The sequence below is a fragment of the Molothrus aeneus genome, chromosome 3, assembly GCF_037042795.1.
Source record: "Molothrus aeneus isolate 106 chromosome 3, BPBGC_Maene_1.0, whole genome shotgun sequence".
NCBI classification, from domain to species: domain Eukaryota; kingdom Metazoa; phylum Chordata; class Aves; order Passeriformes; family Icteridae; genus Molothrus; species Molothrus aeneus.
The window spans coordinates 90,326,250-90,351,953 of NC_089648.1; the positions used below are offsets into that span (position 1 = coordinate 90,326,250).

Consider the following 25,704-nt stretch of genomic DNA (forward strand, 5'->3'; position numbering starts at 1 on the left):
AGCCACAGTCCAAGTGTGCTGTAGAGGAGACATAAAAAGGAAAGGTTTTAAAAGCCTCCACAGAAACTTTGTCAAGCTGTCTTCTGCTCCAGTTGAGTGAATTATTAAAGTAACTACTACCTCTGTTACTAAATAAAGTAATACAAAATCTAATAGTGGCAACTTGAAACTCTCATGGCTAGCAACCCACAGATAGGTTGCTGTAGTTAAGAGTTGAAAGCGTGGTCTTGCTGTCATAACTGATTTCCCTCAGTTGAAAAAGAGGATAATTGGTCTTGCTAGAATTCTGCCTCTTATATTTGGAATCTTTAGTTCTGTTTTTTCTGTGTATTTTCAGCTCACAGCTGTTCCCATGTCAAGTACCTTTCTTAAAGCTGTTTTACAGCTTAGGTTTTGCTTGGATTCTCAGTGTTTTCTGGGTGCCCTAATAGTAGCTTAGAAACTGAGACTCACAGAATAATTTGGGTTGAAAGGGGACCCCTGGAGCTTATCTAGGGGACAAAGCAGGGACAGCTTCAAAATACTTCAACATGTGGGAATGTAATGAAACCAGATCAAAAGGAGCCTGGTGGACCTATAGCCTGGAGGAAAGAGGGATGCCTGTATGCTTTTACCTTTGAGTTCCTTAAACAGCTTGTCCCACTGCACTGAAAGTTGCTGAATGTGCTGTCTACTTCAAAGGTGTAAAGCAACCCCCGTGGCATTTACTGGCCAACTGACCACCTTCCTTGTTGTGTTCTAGACCTTCAAACAAGCTGGAGCTCTACAGGCTCAGCAATCTTGGTGACTAGAGAAGAAACTTGTCTGCTAGAGGTTTGCTAACTATGGGGTTACAAGAGATAGGAGTAAACTGTAAAGCTTGGCTGGCAATAAAGAAGACATGTTGGGGCTGCACTTGACTTATTCAATGATAATAGAGTAGAAGTAGCATAAAAAAAGGCTTCATGAGTCAGAATCACCACTGATCAGGAACCTCTTCAGAGAGAAAGCCAAAATCTGTTGCTGTAGTTCCTCTTGGACGTACAGCTGTTTTTTTCAATTTGCAGTTGTTCTGAGTCATGTGCAATTCTTATGACTGCACAACTCAGAATAATTTAATCATATTATTCTTGCTTATGTTAACGTGTCAGTGGAAATCTAACAAGTACGTAATAAAAAAGAATGTGACATTTTTCTTTATTCTGTTGGAGAGAAAAACATAACACTTGCTGTAGCCTGTGGTCATATTAGAATAGTTTCCATACCAATCACTTACATCTTAAATAAAGTTATGTGCTCACATGTATACATTTGCAAGCAGTATGCAAGTAGTAAATGCTGTGGTTGATAACCTCTATTTTCAGTAGGAAATGGCATAGATCTGTAGATCAGACACCCACCATATTTAATATTAAGGATTTTTAATGAGATTTTGAGGCTTGGAGCTATTAAAAAATTGTTTAATTTCTTTTTTGTTTGTTTTGTTTCCTTTGGTAGTGAGCAGAGTATTTGTGGTGGTTTTGTGTTTAGTTGGTTTAAGTTTCTTTTGTACTTTTGAGCTAACTGTAGTCTGATCCGTGAACTGAATGTCTACTTACAGTTCAGGCATATTAGATGAACTCCTGGAACCTATTTCTAACTACTTTTTATCCAAAAAGAATTGACTTCAAGTGCTACAAGACTGTTCCACAATATGAGTGAAATATAGTGAGTGGTGACAGGAAATTTGATTCAAAAGACTGCCTCCAGTTCAAGCAAAATACCTAATGTGCATGTAGCTAATATGTATCATTAGGAAATAAGGAATTCAAAGCCTTTAGTTGTCAGGGTTTAGGCAATCCTGTAGGCACCAACATGTTTTAGTGCAGTAAAATGTTTCATTGTATGTTTGATTTAAACCACAGATGTATGCTGTGGTTTAAATCCATGCAAGAGAAGACAATAACATTTATATAAATTTCACTTTGATCAGATGCATTTTATGATTTTGCTGGTTAGTGCTGATATACCATGGTTTGTTTCTGCTTGAGCAACCATCCTTCTCATAACAAGGAAGTGAGAGAATTTCACCTGTAATGAGATCAGTGAGATTCGACATGCACCAAAATACAAGGCAGCACTTTCCTGGGAGTGTCCTGTCATTTCTCTTCCAAGCTGTCATCTGCCCCAGCTGAGTGAGTTGCTAAAACTAGCAAAGGCAACTTAAAATACTGCTGGCTTGCTACCTACAGATAATTTGCTGTAGTTGAGAGGAGTATGTGATTTGTTAGAATGTAATTATGAAATAGTGAAAAGATTGACATGTAGACCTGCCTATGAACAACATGCTTTTGCTTTTTTACCACTTATACATAGTGAAAACTTTCTCACTTAGGAGCAGTGCTTGTTCTGTGTGAATATTAAATAGTGTCTCTGAGTTAGATGATGAAAATATTTCTGCTGTGCTTACTTTAACTGGTGTTCTAAAAATTAGGTGGGATCCAATGTCCATAGCTACTAGTAACATATGCATGTGTGACATACAGTGATCAAACCAAGTGCTCAAATTCCTGCATCTCTTACCACTGCTGGATGGCTATTGCTGTCTTCCTGTCTAATGTCTTGATAAAGTACTATTTCATAGAAGCCATTAAAAAGAATTAAATAGCTAACTGCCTTTATGCTGTTAAGCTGATAGAATAATGTTATAAAGCCTGTCTTGCTGTTGCTTAGTGCCAGTTCAAATACAAACAGTTGCATCTGATCTAGGTTTCAGTGGGTGAGAAAGGCTGGTCTGTCAGCCTAACCCATTGCTGACCCACTGCCAGGATCCTAATCGATCAGCAGCTCCTCATGTTAGCAGGAACATACAGCATTTAAATTCTCAAACTCTCATGTTTTTGAAAAAAAATGTGTAGGCCCTCCATTAATACATTTTTCTGCATATTTATTCAGGCACAAACCCCATAAAACAAATTAATAAAGGGATCTTAGAGCTTGTTTTACCAAAACGTGGAATTGAAGAATAGAATAAAGAACCAGCTTTTTAGGTAACACATGTTCTGATACCTTGTAAGACCATCTGCAGGCCAGCTTTCCCATGAATTCTCATAGTATGGGAAGTGTGGAAAAGAACATACAACAGTGTTTATATTCATTAGTATTGGTGATGTATCCTCTGATTTTTATTTTGGTTCTCTGCTGTGTGTATACCCAGGAAGAAACTTTCTAGAGTTAAAAAGTCCTGTAATAGAAAGATCACCTGGAAAACTGTTTTTACATGGTTCTGTAAATCTTCTAATGGTTAGACACTAATCCTTGACAAAATGTAAAACATTCATTTATAGGATATAGAGCAGGTCTGGATAGGGGTTTTGAAAACCAAGGCAGAATACAAATTGTGTACTTCAGCATTTTTAAGTGTCCCAGCCTGAAAGGTTTCCAGAATATTTTTTTATTGTCAGAGTAGTTGGGTGTTTTCTTGTATTTATATAAGAGAAAGCTGGTGAAGTGCATGCAAGAATCACCTCATTCAAGGGGCTGAACTTCAGCTTGTGTAAGTGTGTCCTGACTGGTGTTCCATTTCCCCTACTCTGCTTCAAGAAATGACATGTGACATTGCTATCAGCTCTCCCTTAAGCAAAGAGAATAACAACACTCTTAATTTCAGACATGGTACTGCATTAACCAAGGTTATATATTAGTTTTCATTTTGTTTGGTTGCAAATATGTGACCAGATTGAAGCAGTTTTTTTGTGAGTGTATGTGTTTAAAGGGTGGTTCGCACAGGCTGTTGAGCAGAAACAAGATACGGACCAAAAATTATTTAACCAGACTTGTTTTATTTTTTATGGCAATGATGTGAAGAGCTCTCAAAGGTTCTCTTGGGGAGGGATGGGCAGTGATTTCGTGGAGGGCTGAACAAAGGCTCTGCTGAAGCAGCTGTGTCAGTAGAGCCCTCTCATGGAGATGGGGTGTGTGCCTTGCAGGAGGAAGTGTTTTGTCAGCATAGCTTTGCTGCTGTTTTACACAACAGGAACTGATCTTCCAAAAGCATTCTTCTGTTGGCACATCCAGCAGGGCTGTTGCTCATGGAACTGCTTGGCTGGAGTTTGGGATTCCCTCCATGTGACCCAGCCTGGCACAGCCGTCTGTGCTGGCTCTGTGCTGAACAAGAGCAGACACAGAGCTCTGCTGGGGCTTGGTACCTGCAGGGCCTGAGCTGAAGCAACTTCCCTGAGAGAGGCATCTCTCCCTCTCCCTCTTCCCTGTCCTTTGCTGACACATCTTACCATCTGCAGTGTTTAAAAAAATAGTATTCTGAATTACTTTTCTGTATGCAGATGAAAATGATCTCTTCTGGAATTTTACCTTAAAATATATTAATCCATTAACTGACTGCTACTGTGGGGAGTTACTGTTGAGCTGTGATAATTGGAGCTGTTTAACAATACAATATTGGTAGGTTTGGTAATCCTCTCAGAATCAGTGTACTTTAATGATTCTGCAGTGTCCACTGGCTTTTTTGTTTGTTTCTTTCCTTTTTTACTTACAACTCTTCAGGGCTCAGAATTGACATACAAAATCCCTCAGCAATGTCATTTTTTTACAAAGTCAGACTTTAGATTTTTTTTTTCTACTGTGTCAAATAATGTGAGTGAACACAATATAAATACTGAGGAAAGAAATTGTCTCTCTCTGACTATCTAAGAACAATGCTGAAACAAAGAAATCATGTTGAGGCTATAAATATTTTTATGATCTAACTTAGAAGTGATATTAATTATAATTAGGACAGTACAAAGAACACGATGTGTGTATCTTTCAGCCATTAGTAATTTACATTAAGTTACATTAAACTGTGGATAACATGATATTGTTAATTGGAAAAAATGAGGTTAGAATAATTTGCCCACTTTTCATAATCCCAAATAAAAGTTTCTCATGGAAGACCAGTAGATGATGCTATAAAAATTTTCCTCAAAGTTGAAACGTTTGATTCAAATAAGCACAGTAAGCTGCTAGTAATTATCAGATATTTATTATTCTTTCTTTGGTTGCAGAGTATTCACCCATTGAACAGAGACACAAATTAACTGCTATATTCTTCCCAGAGAAAGATGAAGTTAGAAGAGGTTTCTTAGAATCTCTTACTCATTTTCTAAAATAAGAATGTGAAAACAAATACTTAAAATTATCTTTAAAAATTATATTTCTGTGACTTTTTCTTTCATTTTTAAAGAATTATTGAAAACTTATCCTTTCAGTTTCTAAAAACCTGAATTTAGAAACAAAATACAAATCCATACCCAAACAAACCCCACAATCCAGAAAATCCTGTCAAGGACCACATGGGAATAGAGGCTGAAGGAAGGCCAACCACACCCAGGGAAGCTAAGGAAAGAACACATATCTCAGTGATATGAGAAAAACCTTTAAAAAGAAAGTTAAAATTCACATGGGTATCACAGAAATTACACATGGCTCATTCTAAATTTTACTTGTATGAGAGGAAATTTGGGAGCAATGTTGAGAGCTGCTCAGTTCAGACCACTACTTTTATGCTCTACTTATGAATTTCTGTTCCACTGGGAAGTAGAGCAAAATTGTTATTTCAGATAATGAAATACTGTGATTAAAGCATAATGGGCTGAACAATTTAGCATCTGTATGATGAGCTGTGTAATGAGAGAGACTGCACTATCTGCAAGCCTGAGGACTGCACATGTTATAAGGCAGGCTGCTTTTGGAGTGACCTAGAAATGATTGAAAAATGGGCTGACAGGAAAGTCATGAATTTAGATAAAGGCAGATGAGCAGCCCAGCAATCAGGATAGAATAACTCTGTGCAAGAGAACGTGCTGGGAAACAAGAGGAAAGAAGGCCTGTAGGAAGAGACCTGGCTGACCTGGTGACACAGTGGAAGAGTCAGAGGCCAGGAAGACAAGTTTGAGTGTGGGAAATTTGAAATAGTTCTGAGGAAAAATAGAAGGAAAAATTGAGGACAGTCAAGTGCAGTAGGAGGCTGCTTAGAGAGAAGTGGAATCTCCATCCTTGGAGAGAGTCAGTGCTCACCTGGAGATGACCTTGAGCATCCTGGCCCAGCTGGACCTGCTCTGAGTAGGGCTGGACCAGTGGACCTCCTTAAGGCCTTTCCAAGCTGCATGATTCTCTTGTATTTGACTGTCATGAACTCTTTGCATATAATAATGCTTTGGACTTCACGGGCAACTACATTTTAAACATTTGTTCTCTTAAATTTATGTCCAGTTGTTTACTGGTTTTCTATATTTTTTTAAAAAGACTTTGTTCAAATTGATTCATAGTAGTGACATCTGGTTTCTAGGGAGCAATGAAAGCTAATATAAATGGGTAAGGATGGTTCAGATGGTTAAGTATGCAATGGTTTTATGGGTTACTTGGGACTGTAAATTATCTGGTTAAAAGCAGCATTTCTATTTTCACTTTGATACAGCCAAAGTGCCAAATGTGTGCATGTTAGGTGCTACTAAAAGATATTAACCCAAGAAATCCCATTATTTCTTATCAGTTGTCCTGTTTTTCATTTCTCAACCCAATAGGGACTAGGGTAAAGTGTTGTCATTTGTGGTTTTATATCTCTCCTGCACATTGTATCAACTTAAGGGCAATTTTTTTTTTTTCTAAATCAAATACTTTAGATGTAAAGTTTGTAATTGCTTTAATGGGGACTTTAGCTGCCAGGAAAATATGAAGTGATGTGTGAGTTCATTACATCCACAAAGTAATAACTAAAGCATTTTTTGTTGAGTGCTCTTATATGTATCTCCCCCTAAAAACAAGCCTATGTAGGGCATCTGGATTGTGGCCCCTTAAAACTGTCTGATGTTGGCATGACTTTTTTCCTATCTAAATATAAAGTTCATTATATATTTTAGTGATTTCCTCTCTTTAGAAGGAAAAAAAGTAAATAAAAAAAAAAATCAAACAATAGGAAGCAGGCAAGACCTGCTCCCCCTCCAGTGATAATTATCTATCAAATAGTGCTAATCTGAGCAGATATTTTCAATTTCTGGTCAGCTGTTTCAGACCCCAGCATGTGGTTGGATTTGTGGAATGATGATGGAGGAAGAAGAAGACATATAGGGATATGTTTTCTTTTACTTGAATTTTATTCAAGCTGCCTGCAGTATTATTTATGGATATTACAATTTCTTTATTAAATAATCCACCCCTGAAGTCAGACCATACATCTAAAATCAACACAAATGCTTGGAAAGCTTATGGAAAGCAAAGAGCAGAAAGAAATTAGTGTTGTTTTGTAAACAGAGTAAGCAATGGTGATTTTTGTAATATTGTTGTGCATTTGTCTGAACTGAGTGAAGACATATGTAATGATCTAGATAAGTTTTGTTTTAGTGGGTTAGAAGGTATGCTCAATCTCTGGAATTTTATTGTGGACTTCTGCTGGTGCTGTCTATTTTCACTCAAGGTTTCATCTGAAACAAAAAAACAAGCAAAAATGTTTTATTTCTGAAGGCTTCTGAATTCCCTGTAATTGTAAAATTCCTCTTAGAAGGAGGTGAGTTGACTGGTTTTTGGTTTTGAACAGGCAGATTTCTTTAACAGTGTAACTGATAACAAAGAATGAGAAAGCATTCAAACTTGACACAGTTGTTAGTACAAGATCTACTGATCTGCAGAGCTACATGAGCCCAGCCAGGAGCTTCTCCTGACCTACTTTTAGGTAACAAACTTGGCTATCACTGACACTTGAGAAATGACAAACATTAGATACCATAGTATCATAGGTAGCAACCCAAACTAAAACCTTTGAGACTTAATTACTATTACTTTAAAATTGTGTTTTCCTTTTATTGTTTGTGCCAGAAGATGTTTCTTTGGTAAATTGTGTAGTCTGTGGAGGAAGTTACCTAGTTTTTCAAGAATATGTCTGTATGTGTAACAGGATAAATGTGGATTCTGGACACATACAATCAGAATTTTCTAATTACCTGTGTTTATTTGAGTCACATATATGCCTTTCACAACCTGTGTCCCTACTCTAGAATGTAAAAGTTTAGAAATCTCTAAATGCCTCTCAGTTCATTCTCCCACATGTGGAATAAATTAAGAGTATCTAGTAGAAGGATTTTTAATGTTTTCTGTAGTACTACTAATGAAAGACTTGTTTAAGCTCTTAAACAAAAGCATTCATTTTACAGAAGACTAATAAATAGTTCTGGTTCAACACAGTAATTTAAAGATTTCAGCTTTAAAAGTTTGCCAAACTGGGAGATGCTTTCCCCATTGATGATGTGTTTTGGGTACCTGCTTTGTTTGAGGGACCCTCATATTCCCCTCTAACTTGTGTGATTTGTAATTCCTGCTGAAAGTTGGCTGGGGTTCTGGATTCTCCTTGTGAGCTTCCAGTGGGATAATGCTGCCCACCCCTGCCTGGGAAAAGAAACGTTGCCTTTTGCAGTGTGATTTGAGCTTTCAATCCAGGCATAATTAGGAACAGACGCAAAGTAACGTTCTTTGTGTGCGCAGTGTGTGTGAAGCACATTGCAGCAGTCCAAAGCTCTTCTGGCACAATTACTTGCAGCACCTGTTTTTTCCTTCTTGTCTTCATCTGAGCTTCATTTCTTCAGCCTTCACATTTGCATTCGTGTGTGTTCTCTGATCTTAGTGTTCCTTACGCAGGTTGGACTTGCTCTGTTTTGTCTGTGACTCCTACCTTTGAGCTCTCTTTCAGTTATTCATTGAAAATAAATCCTGTTACTGTTTCACTTGCTTTGCTGGCTCTTCATTCCCCATCTGCTTGGGCCTTCTGCTTAACTTTTCCATTCCCATTGCTTTCAGCCACACCAGTTTGGCTTGCTTTTTCTGCTTACTGTCATGCTTACTGTCATGCTCTTTCAGCAGCAATTCCTTGTTTTTCCTTACTGTTCTTACTTTTCTTCTAGAAAAGTCAGCTACTCCTCTTGGCCACTGTGAGAGGCAGATAAACATAACTAAATTGGGTTGGTGTCCCCAGTACGGCTAGTGACTTTGCAGTATTAAAGCTTGCTCCCTCTGAGCAGTGGTTTTTCTATACTATAAGGAAGCCAGTTTTTCTCATGAATCTTGTAAACGAATCCTAAAGTTCAGTCTATGTAAATTACATTTCCTACTAGAAAAATAAGCTGTCTTTGGAAAATCTTGCATATTATAGCTTAGACATATGGTCTTATTTTGCATGCCAGTACTGGTGAAAGAAATCTGTTTCTTTCAAGGATTGCTTTGCTATGCTGAGAGACTTAATACTGATGCTTCTGTACAACAGCAGAAACTATTTTTGAGACCAACACTTTTGGGGAAGGAGAGTCTAACTAGTCCCTCTTGAAACCAGTCATCCTGGTTTGGAAGGTTGCCACTCCCACTTCACACAGCAAGTAGTGTGACCTTTGCCAAAACAGTCAAGACCAGTGGTGAAATGAAGGATTTTGTTTTGTTGTGAAGCTTGCCATTAAGTTCTCAGTACAAAATCATCAGGAGTGATTGTGAATATCTGAAGGCTCCTATGCCTGCTCATGAAATGGTCTGACTAGCATCTGGCAGTGTCACTACAGTATAAATAGCCAAGGTACAACCACCACAATGAATTTGGTCTAATTTTCCATTTCAAGTTCCTACCATAAGCTGTCTAAAACCCCCCAAAGGCAGTTCGATTGACTAAAACTAAAGAGCAGATTTTTGTGCTCTTTGAAATACTGTTGGTTCCATTTGTTTTGCCATTTGAGTTCAGAAAAAAAGTATGTTTTGTTATATGAGCTTTTCAGCCATTTTATTGTGATCCTTTAACCTTTTAGAGAAAAAGAATGAAACCTAGAAATGGAAAATTTTGTGTTAGTGTCAAACTCTGTCTTTCTGGGTTTTCTTGTTACTGTTTCTTTTCTTATCTCCCTATTTTTTGCCCTTCAAGGCAGTGCAGATCCTTGACATTCTCATGTGGGAATTCCTGTAATAGTATGCAACAAATGCATGTGAAGAGTATCTACTTACTGCAAGCCTGGAAATAAGATATGCTCTCAAATATGTGTAGAAATAGTAAAACTAATAAAACTTCAGTGATGGCTATGGCTATATTGCCTGTGCTAGATGAACTAATATTTGTGTACTATGGTTTTCTTTGTCAGCTGGTCTTTCAACCACCAGGTACCTGGTGAACACTAAAATTCATTTAATTAAAGCAGCAAAGTGTCTGCACTTTCCATGTGAAACAGCCAGCACTCTCTCCTTCATTTCCATAGCAATGCACAGAAAGGTAATGTGTCCCATAGGCAACTTCCCCTTGGGTGATCAGGGCTGGAAGTGATGCTTCATGTTCAAGAGCTGTGGATCCACTGGGATTTAATTTAGGACTTTGTTGGAGAGGATTTTTTTTCTTAATATAGCCCTTAGTATCCGTGGTCTTTTGCATATTTCCATTTCCTGTAAAAAAAATATGCTATTTGAACTTTAGGAACTAATAAAATAAGTTTAGTGTGCTGGTTTGTAATGTGGAAATTAATAAACAAATAGAATACAAGTGTCTGAGTTGGTTTTGTAAGTGGATTTTTTGTTCAATTTTGCATGAAAGGGGTTTAATATTGGTATTACAGGTCTGGTTGACATGTTAATATTACTCTGGATTGTTGAAAGGTTTCAAGAAATGGACAGACTTAATTTGTAGTTCACTACAAAGGTTATAAAACTGGTGAAAATTGATCTTTCATCTTTCTTAACTGCATCTCTCGTTGCCTAAAATATGTTGTGAATCGGTATCTCAAGCTTAAGGACCCCATGTAAGACTTAAGAATTACTGTTTGAAGTATTTCCTTAGATCTGTCATTTTATTTTACTCTGCCTTCACTACATAAATGCTTTTTTGGGATTTTTTTTTTTTAATGCCTTAGCTATTAGTCTGAAAGTACTGTGTTTTGCCAGTTTGTCTCAAAACTTCTTCCTCCTCTGTGTTCCTGGTTGCTCCGTACTGTCTTGTGTAGATGCTGTGTTTCTAGGTCTGCTATCTCAGTGTGTCCAGAACAAGCTTACACCAAGGACAGTGGTTAAAGCTCACTCCAGATTAATTAGATTTAAACAAGATACTCTTATTTTATACAAGTGATGGGTCTGGCATCATACTTTCTTTTAGGAAAGGGAGCAGTTATTCTGTTATGTAGATAGTAAAAGCTTATAATGGGTCTGCATAGTTAGATTATAGGAAATGTGAAAAGTTAGAATAGAGAAGCAATATTTCCTTCAGATTCAAATAGACTTGTATTTAATGTTTACTGTCAGGTTATATTTTTCAACATCAACATGGAAAATTGGTTTTTAACATAAGGGATTGGTTCTTGGTTTGTTTTGGTGGGTTTTTGGTGGATTTTTTTCTGTCTTGTTTTACTTTTCATGTTGTTTTAGACTCTAATTTCTGTGTGTGGCACAATTAGATAAAAGGGCAATGAATCCTTGGTTTGCTTTGAAAACGGTAGCACTTGAAATGCATTGGGTCTCCTGGGAGGGGATTCTTGTCATTTTTCCACCTTTGCGGATTTTCTTTCAGGTAGAGCTCTTGTGTGCCTGATAGCAAATTCAGTTGGTTTTATATTGGGTGTTTTCCTTAACTACCACTCAGATTTTATTTCCATAGTGCTCGCTTTCCTTTAGTCTACTGTTTGCTTTGATGAGTCAGGCTCTTTTGGAGAGCAGTCAAATAAAAAGAAAAGTGATATACTCTATTTTATCACAGCTTTTTCTGTGATTTTTTTTCAGTCTAATCTTTTCTATGCAAGCAGATACTATTGATATGCAGGTTGTATTTTGGCAAAAGCAGAGCTGTATGAATGCGGCTGGTGCAGCAGTTTTAAATGGAATTGTTCTGCCGTTAGTAGAAATCTTCCTTCAATCAGCTAACTTTTTGCATACTCTGGAAGGCTTTGCATGACTTTGCTGTCTCTGTAGAACTGGTTAAGTAACAATTTTAGGTTACAAAATCAGAGCTCACACTAAAGTTTTAGAGTAGTTGTGTCTTTTTTTCCCTGTTGAGTTTGAAAGAGTTTGCCTTCCCAGTCTATCTGGCCCTTCATTTTATTTTCCTCCTGTCTTAATCTAAAGGGATGGAACCAAACAAAATTGTAGCAAAGTTCAGGTAAGATTACAATTTTCAGGAATGTGTGTGATATATGACAATGTGTACTCTTCTATCCCATAGCTGCTATTTCAGATGCTGTAATAGTCTCAGCCTGTGGTTCTACTAACGACCATGGCTATTGATGGCTAGATGGCATGTTTAAGAATTCAAAATGGAAAAATAATAGTGAGCTCACTCAAAGTCTTAAGTTGGCAATTTTTTTTTTCATTTTGTTCATGATAACATGAATCTTCAGTGACTTTTCAGCAAGAAGGAAAGTATTTGCAAGAGAGTATTGTAAATAGGATGCCTGTGGTTATAGCAAAAATTGAATGCCTTCTGTTTGATAGCAATTAAGGCTGTGCCTATAGATCAGGTACATTCAGAGTGTAAATTTTTCATGTGGCTTTATATTTGGTTTCAGAGTACTGCCCAGTTCTGAGAAAAAATGCCAAGATTGGATGTAACAAGCTCCCAAATAAATAGTTTGGGTAGGCTTTTTTCATGTTTACATGTACTACCACCCTAAGACTGAGATAATTAAAGTAAGTTTCCATCTGTAGAATGGGAAATGCTTGATAGGTGTGCAATATATGCAATAAATGTAGATGACAGAAAGGCTTACAGATCACATTACCAGGCTGTGGTAATAGAAATACTATAATTATATATCATAGGATTACCTATGACAGTGGAAAGTATTAATGTCATTTATTTTGACTGAAATAGTTCATTATAATCCTAAAAAAGAGAAAGGGGCTTCACCTAGGGTCCCACTCAGACTGACTTCAGTCTGTGGAGGGTGCCCAGAGGACTAATTTTGAGTAGTCTCATCACTTTAGGCACAGTGAAACAGTACACTACCCATGAGTGACCTGATAATCTGTGTGCCTGGTGTTGCTCAACACGACAGTGCCTTCAGCTCTTGGCTCACACCTCTGTAGTTCACCAGGCTGGCCAGTGCCCCTGTCACCACTTGGGTCAGCAGGGACAGTGTGCACCATTGTAGTAGTAGTAGAAGCCAAGACCACAGCATTGAGATTGTTCTCTGCTCTACACAACTCTGTCTTACGGTATTTAAAATATTTATTTTTGTTAATTGTTTATCATGCCAGTGAAATGAAATTAGTTGCTTAGTCCTATCAGAAGCCTAGAGTACAGTAGTTGGTAATCTGTTTAGTCTCTGAAAGGCAACAATAAATCTGTTAAGCATATCAGGTTTATCAAATCCCCTCAGGATTTCAGGGCTTACTAACCCTTATTTGGTTAAGTACTTATTTCAGACAGATGGAATTTTTGGCAGTTACTGAAATTCCTCTCCCACTTACATGGAAATCATGCCTGACTCTCAAATAACACCTGATTTTGCAAATGTAAATATTGTATATTGGAGACTGCGTGCCTGGCGACTGTGCTTTATTTGTAAAACTGTACAGTTAGAGAGGTATTATTTGGCATTTTGTTTGGCATAATTCTGGTTAACAATATATTTTATGTCAGCTGTCATTATTTTAATCTAAATTCCCTTTGTAAATAGGGTTTCCATGTCAGTTATTCCACTGATAGCATTGCAAGCATCCTTTGATTGGAGTTACGCATTACAGATATAGGGAACTGACTCATAGTAATTTTATTTTAATATTCATAATTTACTATACAAGTAAATTATTATTTTAAGTAGAATTTCAGGTATGGTCTAGTAAAACTGCTTTTTATTTTTTACATCTTTATTTAAAAAAACAACTATTGTTCAAATTAAAATTTATTATGCTATTCTTATAAATTTAATGTCTAAAAATAAATCTGCGCATTGATGCATCTTTAGAAGACAAGCAGTATTGACAAAGGTGGTAATTAACAAAATTATTTTTGTTACCATGCTTCATCCAGGGGGCTAGAGCTCTGAAGTGGCCTACAACCAGTGGTTTTAATCTACAGCATAGGTAAACTGTATTGAAAATTAAAATCTGTCATAAGAACACACTCAGCAAGTTTGTAAGTGATGTGGTAAACTGCTCCTGTGGCTGGTTCCCATAGGCAGAGCTTTCCCAAGTAGTATTCTTTGAGGGTCAGTACGTCCCAAAGGAGTTATAAAAGAATAAAAATGGCTCAGAAATATCCAGGGACAAAAAAAACCTCAAAACCAAACCACAACAAACCCAAATCCCAACATAAGAATATTTGCTCAGCTTCTCTGGCTCTGTAGTTTAAACTGTGTTTTAGGCGGCTGTTCGGTCTCTGCTAGGGGCAACCAAGAGAGCCAAGACAGGTCTCTCTTCACTGGTGGGATATCTCTGCTAGGGAATTGAGTCAGGAGACACACAGACCAAGCTGATATTAATTATTAAGCCTGTTATTAATTTAGCTGCTCTTAAAAACAGAATCAGGGTGTTGTTGTTAATGAAAGATAGCTGCATCCATTGGTCCAGCTCCCGGTTTGCTTGCTCATGCCTATGTTCGTTTTAGCTCCCTGGTGGGAGCAGCAATAGGGAGACAGACAAATTTTGAGACAGCCAGCTCTGATTTGAAAGTGCTCAAATGCAGCTCTAGCAATTTTTTTAGTTGCTTTGGGATTAAGTATCCCAAACAGTATGAATAATTCAGAGTAATGCGGTTTTTCAACAGGACATGTGGATTGAGGAGTCAAAAGGATGGTAGAGGCTTGATGTAGCAGCCACATATAGGCAATTAGGGGTCCCTGAAATGCAGAGTGTGTTGTGCCTGGCTGTTGCCTGGTGCTGTGATAGCCTGCTATGCAGTGGATTTATAGTTGATACTATTGCCATAATGAGCAATGTTGATTGTTCCAATACCTTTGAACTTCCCAGTTCTCAGGAAGTGCTTATGTGTGCAAATCTGAATTTGGTCTGTAGTCAATATAGTAATTGGAGCAATTTGGATTAGTGACTGCAAGGTACCTATTCTAGAGTAAACTTTAACTTTATCCTATAATTATCATGGATGGATAGGTTCCTATATTGCATATGAATAACTAAATTTAGAATTTTAACAAGACCCAAGCCATCATCCTGCATTAAAGCACAGCATGTGATATATTTTTGTACATTATTATCTTGGTGGCTTCTTTTACTGTTTATTTGTTACTGCCTGCTGTTTGTGTAATACAGTCTTCTCAAAATTAGGGTGAGGGGAGATTATGCAATGCAAAAAGATTTTACTCTGTAAGTGTATAATAAAACACATATATAGAAATAGCTTCTTAAAACTGGTTTGCTTGCTTATGTTCAGATAATGATTTACCTTAGCTTAAAGGATTGTAAAAATAAGAATGGTGTGATGTGTCATTTATACTGTGCTGGTCTGAATCATGCTTGGTGCAATCACTGTATCAGCTCACAGCATGGCTGCCAAGCTGCCCACACATTCCCATGATGAATTTGCCAAGAGAAGTCTGATCTCCTTCTGGCCATCTGCATTTGTTTTGAGTCATGAGTCCATGGGTGTGTGTATTAGCTACTGTATTTATCTGGGCTTTACTTGTTGGAAGCTGGTTTTGACTTTTGTTTCAGTTTCACCTGTTGACTTGACTTTTTACATTTGCTTTTGAAAATCCTATGGATTTAGAATTGAGCTATGAGTAGGCTTCAGGTCACTTGATGTTTCTAGGGAAAAAAATTGTGTGTTCAACACACTGTAGCAGATCTACCACAACCCTAGAAAAAAGTTTTGAAATGTAAATGCCAAATGTCACAATATAGTTTTTCAACTTAAAGTACTTGTTAAAAAGCTGTATTTAAAGAAAAATGCATAAAACCTGTGCCTTTTGGCATTTTATAGCTGAAACTAGGGCAGTTTCTTCTTTTCGTTTCTTTCTTCTTCTTTTCAGAGCTGTGCCCATCAGCTATTGTATTTTTTTTTTATTTACCTTCAGCATGCCTCACAGTCTGACACATCATGGTGGATGCCTGTGCATGGGGGCTTATCAAAAGGAGCACAAGTGCTGTATCTCAGTTGGATTCTGCTGTTTACACTTCACCAGTCTTCCTTCTCTAGCTTTTCTCGTTCCTCATCTTAACCAGGGTAGATGCCTGTCTGTGTCTGGTTTTTCAAACTCCAGTGAAGGCACTTAATTAGAAGGATTCATTGCTAGCTCAGGGATTTCAGCTGTAGGTCGAGACCTGTACAAGATCTGTGTGTTAGGTACTGTAGAAAACCACCTTTTCTCTGCCAGAGAATCTAATGGACTATTAATCACTAGTCAGTATAGTGATTTTTAAACCTTAATCTGAGATGCATAATCCAGAACTAACCAATATGCCTCATGAAATGCCTGATAAGAGAACTTGAGCATAGTTTTGGGGAAAAATAACTTTTTTGATAGCAGATCTGTCACACTGTGACTTTTCTACTTGCAGACTAATAATACTTTAAATAAAGTGTACATTAAAAATGATTATCGTTGTCCTTTGGTTCTGAAAGCAAAGGTGTTGTCTGCCAGATGATTGCAGCAGAAAATTTGTATTTTCATAGTCAGTTTTCATTTCTTAACTTCATGCTATTCATCTTTGAACTGTCATAACTTTCTGCTGTTGATCATATTTTTTCTTCTTATCAATTTGTATTTGTCATCTTTCTCCCTAGCCTTCATAAACAGCACTTGAAAGGATTTCTTTTTTTCTCCAAAATTTTAGTAATCCAAGATTTTGGTTTTTTTTAAAAATTGAAACTAGATTCAGCTATTCAAGCCATTCTTTTGTATGTAGACTTTACAGCAAGTATTCTTAAGAAGAAACATGAACCTCTGAGTTAATGCAAATTGACATTTTGCAGAAATACTTTTTTCTTCAGGTCCAAAAGAAACCACCTTAAGAGAAAACTGTGTGTGAATTTGCACCATTAAAAAAAAATCAGTCTCTTTTCTTACCTGCTGGGGTGCGTCCTGTGACTGGTGTGCTCTAAAGCGCTGCTTGCAGAAGAGATGTTTGCCCAAATAGCTGCATTAGCTGCCTCTGCTTGTAATATTTTTTGGCAGTCATGCCAAGTATGGGTAGAGAAAACAGAAGAAACATCTTTAGCTATATATACTGCTCCAACACCAATTTCTTGCCATGAACCACATTTATTTTCAGCAGAATGAGTTCATTATGGAGTGTTGTGCTCAGATTAGTTATTCTCAGTATTTCCTGGTGTATTCTGCCTTGACATGAGTATTGGACATGGAGTATTAGAAGTATTTATCTGATTTTTCTGAAGTCATGTTTGGAGAATAAAAGTGAAAAATGGAGAGGAAATGCTTGTAAAAATTTATTTTTGCCTTTTCATAAGGTGACTTTTTTAAAAAGACAAATTATATAAAATATCTCAAAGGGATTTGCAGATCATTAAACTCTTAAATGTAGCTTTAAATGCTTGAAAACCCATATGTTCTATATTTTTATAGAGGTTTTATAAAAATTTCTTTGAATGTATGAAATTTTGAAGAGTTGTGTTTTTAGTTGGTTTGTTTGTGTGGATTTGATCCTAAGTGTTTATGACATTAGGTGTCTGAAACTGTTTTTATGTAGCTCATACCTAGCAGGATTATGCATACATTTTTTTGCTTCCTCAGCCAAAGAAGTTTTCCTTAAAAGAAACTAATTTTGACTTGGATTCCTCCCTAACAGTACTAGTGTAGTATAAAAAGCCAAAATTGCTGAAGGCTAAAGCTTGACCAGCAAAAGAATTGCCTGCAAGCAGTCATGCATACCAAAGATCATAGTTTCCTAAGGGCTGCATCTAGTTCTGCAGTTGGATTTCTCCTGGAGACTTGTACATGAAGTGGTGTGAGCAGCGTGGGATGATGTGTGACTGGCAACTAGAAGTGATGCCACTTATTCTTTATTTGGGATGAACTGGGGGGAAAAAACTCTTCCCTAGTAATTGAAGAATGTTTTCGGTCTTTCAGCCAAAAGCATTCATCTTGTTTTCATGCCCTTTTTTTGTTCATTTGTTTTGAAGAATGGAATTTTTAAGAATGGAGTTGCAGGGTTCTGTAGTCCATTTGTTCAAAAAAATGATTCAGATCTGGAGCAGACAAGTATTGCAGGCAGCTGTGGAGTTTTCTCAGAGCTTTGTCTGGCAGAGCACTCCCTGGCCTCTGCTCAGGGATACCAGCTGCTGTGGTGGGAGCCTGCAAGGAGTGGCAAGGTGCCACCTCTCCTCTTTCCAGCTGTGGCAGCAGATGTTGAGCATAGCTGGGTCCCTCAGACTTGTGGGCTTTTTTACACAATATTGTTGGAATTTGTTCACTGTGCTTTTATGCTTTAGATATACAGAATGAGTTTTTTAACAGAGATTATTTTCCTTTTGGATGGACTCTGAGACAGTGACGAACCTGCTTGTCCATCCCCAAAATACTCTGGAGACTGTAATTTTCCTCTAGCAGTATGTTAGACCAGCAATTCAGAGATTATGGTACTTCCAGATACACATCCTTGCTATACCTTTTCACCTTCCTCCTCATTTCTTCATTCCCCCTTCACAGGTACGGGAGGTCAAATATACGTGTGAGTACTTGAGCTGGAGTATTGCTCAAGTTGGTGGTTGTCTCCTGAAGCCCTGAAGTCTTATGAGCCTTGATTTTTCCCTTCCAGAGACTGATGAAAGAGTCACTGAGACAGAGAACCTTGGATGTGGGCATAGTTTCTTCTTCTAACCCAGCCTCCTTCTACATGCTCTTAGGCTAATACTTCTGTGGCACACCTGCAGTGAGGCCAACAGGAGGAGATGAGCTGTTCTTCCAAATGAGTTGGAGTTTTTAAAAATGAAAGTTTTGATTTACTAGAACAAAAGATGTCTAGGTCTTGGGAGAAATTGGAGAAGGATCCCTGCAATGAATACTGGCTGCCCTTTTAGTAAAGCTGAATCTCATTAGTGCATGGACAGGATGCACATATTGCTTTAGTACACTCTCTTTTTCTAGAGAGGTTTATATAAACCTAGCAATTATGTGAGCTTTGAGTATTCTATCTGAAGAAAAACTGTGTCAGGGCAATCTAGTTTATATTAAGAGAGGAAACTTGTCTCTGTTCACTGTGAATAGAGGCTGAGATGGCTCTTGAAGTATTTTGAATATGCTGTCTGTCTTTTCAAGCACTGCTTGAAAATTCAGTTGAAAGCCAGTGCAAAAAGCTGTCTGATACAAGATAATGCTGTGCTGTTTATTCTGTTTTGTGCTTTTTCAGTACTGCAGATGAAGAAGAGTATTGATGTATGTGTAACTGCACTACACCAACATTGTAGATGAGGGGCTTTGGGAGATTACAGGTTATGAGCAGAGGACAGACAGTTAAGAGTGGAGTTGATAAACCCACAGACATTAATGAAAGAGTCCTGAATGATGTGCAGTAATAGAAATCACTGCTACAATTGCAAAACGTCACATTATTACAAATGGAGAGACAAATTCAAAATTAAATGTATTTGCAGTGAGTTAAATTTCTTGAAAACTCATCTTTCTGTGTAAAACAGAATCTGAAAGAGTATTTATATGTAAAGAGCAATAAAGTAAATTAACCAAAGTTTTGACCGTTGAGAAAGGAAGGTAATAAGGGGGCTGAAGAATAACTTAGTTTTGCCAAAAGCACACCAGGGCATTTAATGAAACATATGAAATACAGCTCTTGAAGAATTGCATCCTCTTAACTGGGAAGGTTGATAATAACTATACTTTTCATCTTTGTGATGTATATGAAGCATAAAGCAGTGAATAAATCAAAACTAATTTGGCAGAGGCTAATATTTATGGTTGTGGTTGCTTGCCCTTATGCTGCTTTTAGAGTGTGATACTGTTGTTCTTTAAAAATTTGTTTGTAATACAAGCTACAGAATAAAAATATCTACATAGTTTATAATAGTTTGGATGCTAGATGACAGAAGTCTGTCCCATCCAGGTGTGCACAAAATATGCATCTCTGGGAGAGAAAGGAGTGTGTAAACCAAGCTGGACCTAGAGCCCTCTCTGCTGGATGGCTGAGAAACAACACTTCAAACAGGAAAAAATAAGAATTTTTATGTAGAAAAGAAAATCCGAGGCTAGTGCAAGAAATCTAGACTTAAACCATAAATCATAAATAGTTAAAGTATTCCCTATTATAAGCAGATGGAATAGGATACACTTATTTCATAAAATGGCCTTCTCTTATTAAATTATCAGGTGATATATTTTAATGATAATTCTTTTCTTCTGAGTAAATAAGGGATCTGAGGGGGAAAGAAAAGAATTAACATTTCATCTTGGAAATTTGAAGAATTAATAATATCTGTGCCAAAGAGCAATATTCAAGTAAAGGATTTTCTAACCATATAAATCCTAGGGGTGTAGGTGGGTGCTGTGTTTTCCTAGTAACCAAAGAAATTAACACTTACTATAAAGCTGTAGTAATACATGGAAGATAGACTATTCCAAGATGAAGTACTCTTTAAGAAAGGCATTTGGCAAGATGTAACACATGTGTTTGTTTTAAAATAAGATATATTTTCCAGTAAGGGGGGAAACCCTATTATAGTAATTAAAGTCCATATTTTATTCCTAACGTAAAGCCAAACACAGACATTCAAAAATTTTTTTCATTCCATTTGACTAATGGAAACAGGGGAAAGGAGAATTGCAGAGAATAACTGGATTGTCACTTTACTACTAGCACTAGAAGATCCATTAAAACTATGCAGCTCCCTGAAGTCCAGTCACTTGGAACAGATTCTGAAGTGTGCATGAGCACACGTGGCTTTTTTAAGCCCAAAAAAGTCTAGTGGAGATAAAAGGGATCAACACTGAATAAACTTGTGACGAGTGTTGACTCTTCCTTCTTCCATGATTTTTCAAGATTGGATAGCAGCTGAAGACATTCATGACCTATCTGGTCACAGAAAGTTCATTAGGGGAAAAAATGCAGCTTTTGTGTACACATTTGGAAACAAAATCTTGCATACATGGAGAACTACAGCAAAACAGTTACTGATCTTTATTAAACTTGGTTTCCCTTCATTTCCTGTCTAGGAAAGGAGAAACACATTTTGGAAATGTTTGATGTTTTGTAAAGTGTTCATTATAAGATATTTCTTTTTCTTGAGTCTTCATTTCACTTAAGGTAACAACTTGATTAATGTAATTATAGAGCAGATAGTGTGCTGGGTTGCTTTAGGACTTTGTTCCTACTTTTTCCAAGTCACAGTCACATAACCACTTCAAAATTTAGATTAAAAATGGTGTATGAAATGTAGCCTAGTAAGATACAGGAAGCTTTTGTAATATATTTTTGTTCCATAAGAATAAACCCTATGAGGTGACTGTTTCTGAGGAAAAAAACCAACAAAATTAGAAACAAAAAAGAACCTGTCTAGGTAACCAACTAACTGGCTGTAGTTACCACAGCAGAGTAAAGCTTCAGCAGCCAGAATGCTTGATGCTGGTGTGCTAAACCCACGGTCATGTTTCTGTTGAAAAGGCACCACCTTTCTTACAGTAGCTTGGGTAATTTCTGAAGATGTTTTGGACAGGCAGACCTCATTAAAAGCAGAAAATGAGTGGAGTGAATATATGGCTGCTTTCTTCAGTTGTAACTTAGCAGTTTTGCAGGTGCTACTCTTGTGGTGTCAGGAGATGTTAACTTGTTCTGTGCTGAGATGGAGTTGTTGTATCTGTACAGGTCCTCTTATGGCTCAATAAAACCTTTTTCCCAAAATACTTGCACCATTCTAAATTCTGTTTAATTTTAAATAGATTTTATGATGCTGACTTTACCTGGGCTATGATTTGCTGCAGAAGTTTTCTTAAATTAATTATCTCTTGTGTACATCTATACATGGGTTTTATTTTTCTTTTTGTTTTTTTTTTTAGGGCATGGCTTTTACCTTGGAGGAGAGGCAACAATTGAATATTCATGGATTATTGCCACCTTGCTTTCTTGGTCAAGACGCTCAGGTTTATACAATTCTTAAGAATTTTGAAAGGCTGACATGTGACCTAGACAGGTATGGCTATGAAACTTCATCCTACTCAACAATTTATGAGTAACTTTCATAAAAAATTCTCTTTCACATTCAAAAAAAATCAACTCCTACTTTAAAATTCTAATCTTCCAGAGCTGTTCACATGAATTTTCTTTGATAACGAAATGATACTGGTCATTATCACCAGGTGATAAAGGTCACTGGAAGCAAATGAACTCATGTGAAACTAAAAGTCAATAATGACTTTACATGCATATAGATACATATGCATTAAAAAATAGTACATTTGTAAAATGTTATATAACTAATATTTAACATAGTATTGCTGTGCTTAGGTATTTTTAAGGAAGAAATCTGGAAAGGGCTTTGTGGAGGGATAGAATGTAAGAGAATAGTGCAGAAGGCAGTCTCACACCTGAGGAGTTGCAGCTGTGCTAATCACCAAATATTAGGAACAGGCCTGCCTGTAATAGACCACAGCTGTGTCCAATAAGAAGAGTGCTACAAAAGTGTGGGTTAAGTGGCTGAGGTGAGAATTGGAATTTGTTGGCCGTGTTGAAGGAGGAGTTAGTGCTGTGAGGAGCTGCCCATGAAAAATCACCAAGAAGGTATGGGACTTTCACAATAAGATGACAACAGGGCTTTAAATATTTATGAATACTAATTTTTTTTCCTAAAAAAATGTATTTTATAGGCTCTAGAACAAAGGACTCTTTCTTCATTTCTTCCTCCTCTGCCTTGCTCTTCTCTGTCATGGGATGTCTTCCTGTCAGTATGTAATATGTGGCCTCTAGGTACCCATCTGTTGGTGACAAGGCTTTTTTATAATTTCAAGTTGCCAAACTTTTGTTTTTTATGGAGTCAGGGTAGGATGAGGACAGCCTTCCTTGCAAGTGAAGAGCTTGCAGTTGTGGTGTCTTTTGTAGGTTAACTATTCTCCAGTGCTCTCAGGAAGGCCATTATTATTTATTATGACAGAGTAGTAGCTTCCCAGGCTGGATATTTATGAGTTCCTGCATATAGAAAAGTGTAAAATTTCATGAAGCCCCCTGATTCAACCATTGATGTTACCATAGGAGAAAATGTTCTCTGAACTTCTGTCCCCATCTCCTCTTTAACTCTCTGTTGAGGTAGTCCCTTCATAATACAGCTTGTTGTTTCAGGACATTTAAAGCAGTTCCAACTGCTTGTTTCAGCTTGAATTGCTAGAATTTCTCTTCACCTATAGCTTGAAAACAATAGGAAAAAAGGTCTTACCCCATTGTTATATGTGTTTTTTAACTAGGAAACAATTTTGCTCCTACTTCCGGTCATAGCAGAAAAACACTCCTGCTTCTCAAAACATCACAGATGGAATGTCACAGATCTAGCTATTCAACATAGCAGTATTTTAGTATCTTAATTCTTTGGTTTTGTTAGCAAAAAATTCTGGATATTCAAGTGACTTTTTGCCAAAATGAAAAATTTCTTCCGGAAGGAAGAAAGAATTAATCTATCAGTTTTAAATGACAGAGTATTGAAACTTTGAATTATGTGCCTTTTGAACTGCAGCAAAACACTGTATGCTGAAGTTTTGATTCCACTGGGAATAATAAAACAAAAATAACTATTTCCAATATTGTGGCAATACTTTGCAGCTATCTTTATTGTGTCAAAAAGTGAGGAAAGATAAACCTGTCTGTCTTGGGGATGAGGAAGGAAATATTTTTCTGAAGTGTAACTAATCCATGTATGATAGACAAAAATAGTACAAAAGTATAAAGAAATATAATGTGGTTATAAATAAATGTGACCACAAACATTTGCTTCAGAGAATATTCTTCCAAAACTGCCCCTGTTAACCTTAAGATCTGTAAATACTTAATTAAACAAAAACTTAGTGTCATTATTTCCCACTTATGAATTTCTTTGGCATTTTCTCTTTTCCAAATACATAGTTGGGTCAGGAAGAATTTTGTTTCCTGCTCCTGTGACCAGACATCTGTAAAACAGAAGCACTAACATTAAGTTATTCCATCCATGTGTCTTGAACATTAGACTGTAGCTTGCCATTTTGTACTATAAAGCCAGTTTTATTATAATGCCTGCTTTAGTATAAAGGTTATATTGTACTGTGCAGCTTTGCAGTTTTATTAATTCAGTTTTAGTGATGCAGTTCAACTGAGAAATATTCACAGAAATAATTTGAAACTATTACAAGTTAGGTTTTTTTTCTCACTAATGTGTCTACTAGTCAGAATAGTTCAAATAAGGTTTTAGTAATTAACATCCAAAAAAAGTGAAAAGCTGTGTTTATTTTTCAGTTTTTTTCTGTGATGTGTGTCTGTGCTATTTTCTCAGCTGTAATTTTGTAATGGTTCAAATATTTGAATCTTCTCCTTCCCCTTACAGTGTGATTAAACGTTGTGGCCCTGTTTGTAATGCTGGAGAAGCTGTGGTGAGATCTCCATCCATGGGAGTTATTCCAAACCCGACTGAACATGGTCCTGGGCAGACTGCTCTAGTTGTCTCTGCTTTGAGGGGGGGTTCAGATGAAGCAATCTCTTTTCCAACCTCAGCTAGTGTATGCTTTCATCACTCAGGTCCATAGTAGTTAAGAAATAAGTTCTCAGGGATAATCTTGGATTGATGCAAATTGTGCAAATTAAGTTAGGTTGTCCCTTAAGAATATTAAATTATATAAATCCACAAGTACCCCCCAAGCAAAATGTTTTTCTTTAAGAAATCATATTTATCCTCTGTCTGAACATCCAGCAGCTCTCAACTGACTATTCATGTCATGCTATGTTTTGATAAAAAAATATTGTCCTCATGTATTACTGGGGCTTTATATAGCTGTGATGTTTTCTCTAATTTTTTAGCAAAATAAAACTGTGTTACATGGAGAGGTCTACCTTTGAGACCACTGATGAAAAGACTTGATAACATTTGCATGAAGAAGATATTTCCTTTTAAGATTGTAAACATTGACATCTTGGGCTCCTTTGTAGGTCAAATTTGTCTGTGAATTGAGAGTGCAAAAATCTGCATGTGCAAAATGTGACTTGCAGGAGTGTTTTTAAGTCAAATGTCTGACAATTTCATTGGAGTATGTCAATAAGGAGCCTGCTTGCAGAACATGTGCATTACACGTGGTGACCTCCGTCCTCAAGGCAATATGTGAACTCTGGTCTCCTATATTTATAATCCTATCAAAGAATTTTAAAGAAGAGTGAGTGTGATCCTGACACAATTGTTCCTTGAGTCTCTTCACTGATGAAGAATGTCAGAAGCTTTGGCTGTTTTAACTGGAACTTGAAATCTCAGGGGCTCCCTGTAAAGGCAGGTGCTCAAGGACAATCCTGCATAAGAGCAATTATTGTCTTCTACTGAGTGTAAATGTCCTGATTTCAGGAAAACTCCCATGTTTCTTGCAGTATGCATCTGGCATAGTCTTTGCTCCCATAGAAACAGTTATTGAGAAGAGGTGAAGGGAGGCTGTTGTCTTCCTTCTGGAGCTTGGCAGTTGGTGTGTACTTGTGTGTTTTATGTCCAAGAACCAAAGATTAAGTACAGGCATTTAGATTTTGCAGGAGTGGAAGCTGTTAAATACCTTAGACAGAAGGGAATCATCTGATGAAACATTAATGCTGTGTATGGCAGCATTTTACATTGGTAAG

General features: G+C 37.0%; 1 protein-coding gene across 2 annotated transcripts in view; it reads left to right on the plus strand.

Annotated features, from left to right (window-relative positions):
• Window positions 1–25,704, plus strand: part of ME1 (malic enzyme 1) — a 154,241-nt gene that overhangs the window by 16,789 nt on the left and 111,748 nt on the right. For both annotated transcript variants that reach the window (XM_066547375.1, XM_066547376.1), the window contains exon 2: window positions 21,933–22,066. In XM_066547375.1, the coding sequence (XP_066403472.1) occupies window positions 21,933–22,066 (134 nt within the window). The remainder of the gene's footprint in view (window positions 1–21,932; window positions 22,067–25,704) is intronic.